The 10,260-nt window shown below is 31.3% G+C and overlaps 1 protein-coding gene across 1 annotated transcript; it reads left to right on the forward strand.

Annotated features, from left to right (window-relative positions):
• The first annotated feature begins 2,077 nt into the window (after positions 1-2,077).
• On the forward strand, positions 2,078-10,028 carry LOC124530563 (cytochrome P450 4C1-like). Its single transcript, XM_047104765.1, has 10 exons — positions 2,078-2,246; positions 4,700-4,792; positions 4,948-5,058; positions 5,491-5,676; positions 6,227-6,423; positions 6,954-7,017; positions 7,096-7,306; positions 7,389-7,540; positions 8,079-8,252; positions 9,584-10,028. Exons 1-10 carry the CDS (start codon positions 2,090-2,092, stop codon positions 9,757-9,759), a joined length of 1,521 nt encoding a protein of 506 aa, XP_046960721.1. The 5' UTR covers positions 2,078-2,089; the 3' UTR covers positions 9,760-10,028.
• The last annotated feature ends 232 nt before the right edge of the window (positions 10,029-10,260 follow it).

Raw genomic sequence — 10,260 nt, forward strand, 5'->3', positions numbered from 1 at the left:
AAAAGAAAAACCGACTTCAAACAAAATACTATTTTAAAACAAATGAATATGCACGAAAAAGTAATAAAAATAATTGCGTATTCAACATATTTTTTAGAGTCTTCCTAAGTTAAATGAAATGAAAAATATTAGACTACTTAAAAGTCGATTAACGATTATATCATGTAGTTATAATTATTGTTATATTTGGAGCCGGTGTCAGCCACGGTGCCCTTGCCCCAACAATCAAAAGAAAGAAGCGATACGAGCCCCTTGATTGATCCAGTATATTATTGTGTAAAAGGTAATTTGTAAAAAACATATTTGTTAAAGTATTCTCGTATTGTTTTTTGATAGATATACTGTAGGGTTTTATTGGCTGACACCGACTCCAAATATAACAATAATTATAACTACATGATATAATCGTTAATCGACTTTTAAGTAATCTAATATTTTTCATTTCATTTAACTTAGGAAGACTTTAAAAAATATGTTGAATACGCAATTATTTTTATTACTTTTTCGTGCATATTCATTTGTTTTAAAATAGTGTTTTGTTTGAAGTCGGTTTTTCTTTTTGTTAAAATTTTTATTTATTTTTTGATTTTAAGAGAAGCTGATGTTGACTAACTAATTTTTTTAATATGGATAGATTAAGCGTTCCGTTTATATGAGTCAGAAACTACTTCGAGGACAATTTCAAAGGAAACTTGCGAATAAAGCAAAAATAGACTTTCGAAAATGCGGATTTAATACGTCACGCGGCGTAAACTACAGGATTCCTCGAAAGAGCTGTAATCGAACTCAGCAAAAAAACTTTGAAAAAGACCAACTATATTTCGTACATCATATGACATCACATCACATACACAAAATTTGATTAAAGATAGAAAGAAATTCTGCCCCATATCGCACCCTAACTGCGAGCCGTATAGGAGTTCCATCACTACATAGTATAAAACAAAGTCGCTTTCTCTGTCCCTATATCTTTAAATCTACGAAACGGATTTTGATGCGGTTTTTTTTAAAAGATAGTGTGATTCAAGGGGAAGGTTTTTGTATATAATACATGAACAATATAGTAAAGAAACACTGATAATTTTAGAAGTTTGCGATGTGATGTCGTAAATACACAAATTCTGTAGTATATTTAGTATCAGTATTGCACCCGTGCGAAGCCGGGGTGGGTAGCTAGTTGATTATAATATTCGACTATGATAATTACGTAAACATAACCACATTACGGAAGGTGACTCAAATATCCAAATAACCTATAAATAAAAGATTCGACTGAGTATCGCTAACGTGCTCCTCAGAATTGTTCCGTTCCCTTCCGTTCCGTTACTTTGTCATGGATCCTGTGCTCAGAACCTTACCAAACTTTCACCAAATTACCCTTGAAGTATATATTTTATAATAAAAAAAGAATTATCAAAATTGGTTAACGTGATTTTCAGTTATTCACCGATTTGTCGCGCATATACATAATGCAAATTTAAGACTTATGTCGTTTTCATATGGAGACCATCACCGGAAAAAAATTAAAAAAAAATGGGACCCCACGGGAAGCACTACCTTTCAAACAAAAAAAAAATATCAAAATCGGTCCACCCAGTCAAAAGTTATGAGGTAACAAACATAAAAAAAAAAAAAAAAAAAAACATACAGACGAATTGATAACCTCCTCCTTTTGGAAGTCGGTTGAAAATAGCAGAACTCTTTCGGGTACTATGTCGTACATTTTACATTTTTTCCTATATTTGTTGAGCTCTTTGTTATTATTGAATGAATTTTAAGAATTTAGAATTATCGAAAAAATACTTCACGAGTAAATTTTAAATCACAGCCACTAAAAAATTTATAACTCTCACTCAATTCACTTCAAACACAAGGTGGATAAAGTAATATAAAAAAAGTGGTGTAATATAAAAAAAAATGTACAAAGAACTTGAAATCCAATTGTTCCGTATTTGTCAGCTTCAAAAGGAAATTTTATAAATATGCACAACTTCAGTTCGTATTGGAGATAGCGAGGTCGGAAGCCTATATATTATGCAATATCTGAGTGACAAATCCACATTTGAGCCAAGTCCGTTGTTATTAAATAATGTTTGTGCAATATTTAATTGTGATCGTCATCCTGTTGTTGATAGTGGATCGATGGAAGCCAAAGAAAATGATGATATTACACCAGCAACTTGGGAATGATTGGGCGTATTATCCTATTATCGGAAATGCGTTTTCTTTTATTGGAAATAATGAAGGTGAGTGATGTTGAATATTTCTTTTAATATTCATTTTTAATTTCATATCAAGTTTTATTTTACGTATAAGTATTATTTAATATATAAACCTTGGTATAGGACATGTAACAATAAATTCCAATAGTTACATAGAATTTCTAAATTAAATTTAAAGTGTTAATTCGCTGGAATCTAATCGGTACTGTGAATTTTATTAAAATGTTGAAATTCATTAAATTTATTCGCGATTGATAGTTAATCAAAATCTTCAAGTAAGCTTTTACAAGCACTTTTGGATCATCGTTTTACAGAACTACATTCATAATAAAACTAACGCCGGGTTGTAATGTACCTAATCAGAATAACCAGCAAGAAACTTAGTGTTCCCATGTTCGAGTGTAGTAATTGTGTTTTAATTATAATACTATGTTAATTATATAATTGTTTGTGTTTTTATATATCGTTATTTCTGATAAAACTGTAAATGGTCATCTTGTATAAATATTAGTATTTGTATGTATATAATTGATTGTAGCATCTATAATAAAATGAATCGATGAATTTATTGCTAAGCGAAAATATCGAGATGTGCTGATCCGATTTCGATAAATTTGAAAAAAAGTTTGAAAAAGTTAAAAACCCCACGTTTCTTTAATCACCACCACTTTCTATAATCCCATACAGACGATTCGTAATAATACTCAGGTCAATTTGAACTTTAATAACATACCATAAAGTTTAAATGTTAGTGATCAGGTTACAGGAAGGCAAAACAATTGAGGCACGTTAGTTTCGTTTGAATAGATCAATATATGCCCTTTAAAGCAAGATAGCACAGATTTAAAATGCAGGAAAATAGTGGTTTGTAATGACAAAAAAACTGTAAACTTTGTAAAAAAGTCTGAAGTATATTAAGTATTAGCAAACCAATGCGATGCCGGGGCGAATCGCTAGTTTGTTATAAAGGATTCCTCTTGCCCTATGAATTGGATAATCTATGTTAGTTTATTTTGTTATTTTGGATTCAACTCCAATTTAATTTAGTATATTTTTGTAGTGATGGTCACACTCAATGTTGCCCTTTCATGTTTTCAAGAACTTTGTACTCGTTTTTATTGCACTTTTCTACCATATCCGGTGTATTAAATATATAGTACAAACTAATTATGCGGCACTGAGTGTACCCTTTTACAACCTTTAAAAAGTTTCGACTCAATGGTTTCACTCAAGGTTTTTCGGAACGGAAATAAACAATTATTGTAAGCATATTTTTAAGCCTACAGAAGGTTTTATTTTAACACTATATTTACCTAACTAGAAGTTGTACGCTTAAATCATCAACGTGGACGCTGTAGTGTAGGTTGCAAATATGCCAAATTCAGCTGGTATTCACATATCACTGAGTTTTCAATGGCATGCGTACGACATTTTCTATTATTAATAATAATTTCATAATTTCGTCAGTACCTAAATATTTTGTAAGTTATTTATACATTGATATTTTTGAAACCACCATTTAAAATTAATCATGCTGTCTGTTGTCTTAAATTTTCGCGATTATTACACATTGAAATAAAACTAATTTTGACGGATTTGAATCGCGTATATTAATACGGGTAGACTACCCGTGACCACGAACGCTGTAAAGTGCTCGAAACGTCGGGATGTTAAAAATATTAATTATTTTTAACATCCCGACGTTTCGAGCATATACGCGATTCAAATCCGTTAAAATTAGTTTTATTTTAATCATGCTTTAATTTTTTTTAAATACTTATTAAATCCCTCATAAATAATTGTTAGTATTAGGTATAGTATTATATTTAACTATTTATGTCTCAGTTCAATGAAAATGTGAAATTTTACTTTTAAAGAAAATCACAACCGTTATCGATTGCAAGCGAACAAACGATCAAACTGACCAAGCGTTTGTGTTATACTATTAAAAAATATAACTATCTTAATAACTAAGTATAAGTTATTAAAAGTAGGTCAGTCAGTACTTAACTTAGCATTCTTTAAAGGTATTAAGTTATTACAAGAGACAGCAATTTGTTTATTTATCGACCTTGTAAAGAAACGACTATTTAAAAAAGTTCCTATACTTAAATTAAAAGAAATCGATTAAAACGGATGCAAGGTAAATAATAAATTGATAGGATATTTTATTGAAAAGTTTTGATATTTTAATTTTAAAGTTAAGGTTACCACCTTCAGAAAGGTTAAATGAGGACACATCAGCGGTATTGATAAGCTTTGCTTAACGACCGAATTAAATTAAATTTGGTATATACTTATGTAATAGTTATGTAAATTATGTCATTATTATAGTTCATGCTTGAACTTCAAAGAAAGACTATAACGGTGTACTAATAATGGGATTTTATAAACCAACAAACTTTTAGGGTTAAACAAGTGATTACGAAAGTATAGAAGTGAATGAAAATATTCAAAAGTACATACATTTATTCCAGATTTGATGACTACGTTTATGAAATCATCAATCCAGGGCTTTAGAAGAAGGTATAATGCGATAAGTTTTTGGTTGGGTAACATATTTTTTGTTGGTAAGTTATTATATTTACATATTTTGTATCATCTTGTTTGATAATTATAACACTAAGCAAAAGAATGAAAATATTGCATATTCACGTGGTTTTTCATTGCCTTTTTTTCAGTGTTTCTAATGTTTACCCCATAATTTATAGTTCGTTTTTTTTAGGGATAAATGATGCAGATCAAGCCATTATAGTATTAAAGTCAACGTTGGATAAAAACTTTGTCCATAAATTTACAAAGTATCTCACCGGAAACGGATTAGTATTCGCGCCTGGTAAATATTTTTAGTAGACCATCCCTAAGTTCCATAGTTTTAAAGCCAAATATTAATGAAATAATAACAATCAAAACAATTTTAAAATTCGATATAATGAGTTGACTTAAACTTGGTGGTAGGGCTTTGTGCAAGCCCGTCTGGGTAGGTACCACCCACTTATCAGTTATTCTACCACCAAATAAAAGTACAGAATCTATTAGTTCTCAAGGTTGGTGGCACATGGACGATGTAAGGAATAGTTAATATTTCTTACAGCGTCATTGTCTGTGGGTGATGGTGACCATTTACCATCAGGTGGCCAATATGCTCGTCCCCCAACCTATACCATAAAAATATAATAAAAAAAAACTTAAAAATGTAACGCCCATATAAAATACTAAGAAAATTATTTACTATTGGTTGATAGAATAGCTTATAATATCATTGTAGTTGATATTTGGCACCGAAGACGCAAAATTCTGGCGCCATCATTCGCTTCGAGATATGTCAGCAAATTTGTGACAGTTTTCGAGGCACACGCTAAGATCATAGCTGAAGAACTCGAGTGTAAAGTCGGAAAAGGAGATTTTTCATGTTTGGAATATGTAAACCGCTATGCATTGGATTCTATTTGTGGTATGGCATTTTTATAATACAATTAAATGTCCTTGAAAGTCTATACTCTAAGCTCTTTTATTTTTTATGCCGATGCATCAAACATTTACACAGCAACCGTCAGATCAGGTGATTTCTTTACAAATTTTGAAAAAGCATGATTTAAAGTCTACTCTTCTAGTTAAACTAACTAACTTAAGAATATAATGAATGATTGTAGAGCTGAGATGGCCCGGTGGTTAGAACGCGTTCATCTTAACCGATGATTTCGGGTTCAAACCTAGGCAAGCACCATAATAAGCACATATATAAGTGCTTAATTTGTTTTTATAGTTTATCTCGTGCTTGGCGTGAAGGAAAACATCGTGAGGAAACCTACATGTGTCTAATTTCTTTGAAATTCTGCCACATGTGCATTCCACCAACCCGCATTGGATCAGCGTTGTTGAATATGTTCCAAACCCTCTCCTTAATGGGAGAGGAGGTCTTAGCCCAGCAGTGGGAAATTTACAGGCTGTTACTGTACTTTATTACTGTAAGAACAAAATATTAAAGTAATGTATTTAATTAGAGACCGAGTTTGGCATGAACATGGACATGCAGCGACAACCGAAGCATCCATTCTTCAATGCGTTTGTGGAAAACATACAAAATATCGCTGCTCGCTTATGCCTTCCTTGGTTACACATTGATGCTATTTACAAATTATTGCCCGTGTATTCCAGACAAGAGGCTACGAAGAAAATAATTTATGAATTCATCGATAATGTAAGTGTTTTGTTACCTTCCTATTCATTGTAAGAAACAAAGGGCTAAAAATGTTAGTATGAATTTGGAAACATACTAAATAGACAAGGCAAAATTATAATGTTTATCTAGTATTAGACAAAACTAGAAATTTCTGACCTGCTTGCATTTTCTTTATGTATTATATAAAAGTGTATGTAGTTAATGTTTTTAATTAATTATTATATCAGTTGTTTAATCAAATTAAACAAAAACTGTAGTGAATGATTTATAGTAAAAGATCCTTTCAGCCTAGCTATAACGGATTTGAATCGCGTATATAAATTATTTTTAACATGACGACGTTTCGTGCACTTTACAGCGTTCGTGGTCACGGGTAGACTCTAAGGTAGTAAAGTGCTCGAAACGTCGGGTTGTTAAAAATAATTAATATACGCGATTCAAATCCGTTATAGCTAGTTTTATTTCAATGTGTAATCGCGAAAATTTAAGACAACATTATCCTTTCAGCCATTGGAATTTGTGTAGTAATAAAAGTATTTTTTTTTCAGCTTATTTATAAAAAGACAGAACTGATTAAAGAAAGAGATGGAATTGAAGATGAAACTGATGACCGTAAGACCATTCAGATAACGCTTATTTATTTTATTTAATTTAACACTAAATAATAATAAAGAAAAAAAATGTTTTCAGTTACAGATAAATCCAATATTCATATGAAGTCATTCTTAGAGTTAATGATAGAGAATTCTAAGAATACCGATAAGGCTTATTCTCATGAAGAACTACGGGAAGAGACTCTTATACTTGCGCTAGCGGGCACCGATACATCAGCAATTGGGATTTGCTTTACAATTTTATTATTGTCCCAACACTCAGATATACAAGAAAGAGTTTATAATGAGTACGTATCAATATACTAAGAGACACAACAGGTAACTTTTTAATTTTTTTTTTGTCATTAACTACACTATCTTGACTTTTAGAATCCAAGAAATTCTAGGCGATTCAGATAAACCTCTTCAGATGGAAGATCTGCTCAAATTAAAATACACGAAAGCAGTTATAAACGAAACACTGCGATTGTATCCGCCAGTTCCATTTATAACAAGGTGTTGTACCGAAGATTTAATACTACGTAAGTATATTTAATACTTAGTGATACATCAAGTCATTATCACACTACACAATATAAATGCACACACATATACACATATATGTAAAGGTAATTACTGACACAGACGATGTGCTACCCGAAGAGTGTATATAACCGTATATTATTGTATTGTTAATTGTTATGACGATTGGTCAAATTATAAATAAACCTCTTTATTATAATTTTCTGTCATGGGATTTACAACGAAGTCAATTCTATAAAAGCCGTCTATAGCTTATTAATATAATAAGCTCCATTATATTTTTGCTAATAATTGGCTTTGAAAAAATTATTATTACCAATTTACATAGTTTTCGGTAGTGGCGCCTGACAAATTTTAATAGCATTCTAATTGCTTATGTGACATGCTATTTTGCTCACTTTTATTGACAAGGTATTTAAATGGGAATCTAAAAAATACTCGTTTCAATGTAAAAATTTTACATATCTTTCATGCTATGATACAATAGGTATATTTGACTTTTAATTTTAAAATAATAAAAACTGTTTGTTTCTCCAGCTAATGGTATCCTTGTGCCCAAAGACAGTAACGTAGTTGTAAGTATCTGGGGCATACACCACAATCCTCTGCACTGGGGTGATGATGTGGAGGATTTTAATCCTGATCGTTTTATGTCTGGACAAATACCAACCGCTTTTATGCCATTTAGTCATGGACCACGGAATTGTGTTGGTAAGGAAATTGCTTAAATAACTTCTTCATAATGTTTATTTGTTCATGCATAACTTTATTGCAATAGAAAGATGAGCAAATATTTAGTGAACATCTACACAAGTTGGATATTTTTGTTACTAATTGGTAATTTTATGGATAATGTTTATCAATGAGGCCCAGTGGTTAGAACGCGTGCATCTTAACCGGTGATTGCGGGTTAAAATCCAGGCAAGCACCACTATATATGTATATATACAGGGTTATTGGTAATTCGGCGTACATCCGCTAGGAGGTGATAGGGGAGACTATTTGCAATAATTTTAAACGTTTTTGCATATGGGATGCATGATGCAAAAGTATAATTTGTCAAAAATGCAACATCAAAAATTTATTTAGAAAAAAATATCAAAAACAAATAAACACTGGATATTTGTGAATTTATAAATTTTGAAAAATGCTAAAAAACGTGATAACTCAAAAATGATTCACTTTTGGATCAGGCATATGTGGGTTATAATTATTGAAAATAGTCACCCCTATCACCTTCTAGCGGATGTCCGTCGAATTACCAATAACCCTGTATAGATATATATATATGCTTAATTTGTGTTTGTAATTCATCTCGATCTCGGCGGTGAAGGAAAACATTGCGAGGAAACCTGCATGTGTCTAATTTCTTCAAAATTCTGCCACATGTGCATTCCACCAACCCGCATTGGAACAGCGTGGTGGAATATGTTCCAAACCCTCTCCATAATGGAAGAGGAGGCCTTATCCCAGCAGTGGGAAATTTACAGGCTGTTACTTTACTTTTATATATAATAGCACAAATATTACGATGAAAATGAAAAATATGAACGATATTATTGAGTTTCGCATTGGATCTAAAATGTATTCGGAAACCGTCTATTTTCGAATTTACGAAGCTCATCAATGGTAAAATTCTATGAATAGCCAACTACGCTGAACTTATTGTATTGTATTGCAATCGTATTTGCGAACACAGATGGTCCCTTTACATTGGAGAGACACAAACTATATTTATTCTTCCCGGTTCGGAACGGTCAAGTTTAAACACTGACTATTTTCGATAAAAAAAAAAACAAATTGTTTCGATTTAAATTGAGCCATTGAGATCACGGAAAGTTATATTAATCGATATATATCGCGACCTATTCGAAAGACGTAAAAAAATAAAGGCTATTAAAATTATATTTTAAATTATAAAATAAAATTAAAATCGTCTCGGAATAGTGCCAAATGTGAAATTTGTAGGTTCCGATTAGGCCCTACCGAATCACAAGACTTTACCCTACTCGTATATTGTATAATTTTATGGTTTATTTCAGGATATAAATATGCGATGCTGTCATTAACAACAACGTTGGTGACACTTTTAAGAAAATATCGCTTCACTCCAGCCACAAATTTCAAGTACGACAAAAACAATCCACTGCGTCTTTCCTTTGCCATTATGATGAAACACGTCCATGGTTTTACCGTTCAAATGGAATATCGTAAATAAAGAAATATAGAACAATGAAAGTTTTACCCATCCCAAGTACAGTCGAGATGACTTTGAGAAAACTTCTTGTTTTTTAAGCGATGATCACCGTTTTTATCTTATTTTTGCAAAAAAATTGAAGTGGAGAAGGAAAACATCACAAAGTAATCATTTTATATAATTGTAACTATTCAAACACAGTGCTAATTACACGGAAATTTTTTTACCACTTCTTACTAATATGACATATTCCTGACCCATTTTTACATATTCCATTATAAATATGTAAATGCTTTTAAAATCCTCTATGTATCAGTGGGGTGTCATTCCCAACTTAAATTGTGTCTTGCTATTTAATATACTATACAAATTTTATTAGTTCAGAAATTAAGTAGCGTTTAGAAAAAATTATAAGTCTGAAATTGTCTTATGAAAATGTGTCACAGAAACTGGCGAAACGTTTACCTTGCTGTGCTTTCGAAAAAAAATTTCTTCCTTAAATACGATAGGTAATTTATATGT

This window comes from Vanessa cardui, chromosome 6, assembly GCF_905220365.1.
Source record: "Vanessa cardui chromosome 6, ilVanCard2.1, whole genome shotgun sequence".
NCBI classification, from domain to species: domain Eukaryota; kingdom Metazoa; phylum Arthropoda; class Insecta; order Lepidoptera; family Nymphalidae; genus Vanessa; species Vanessa cardui.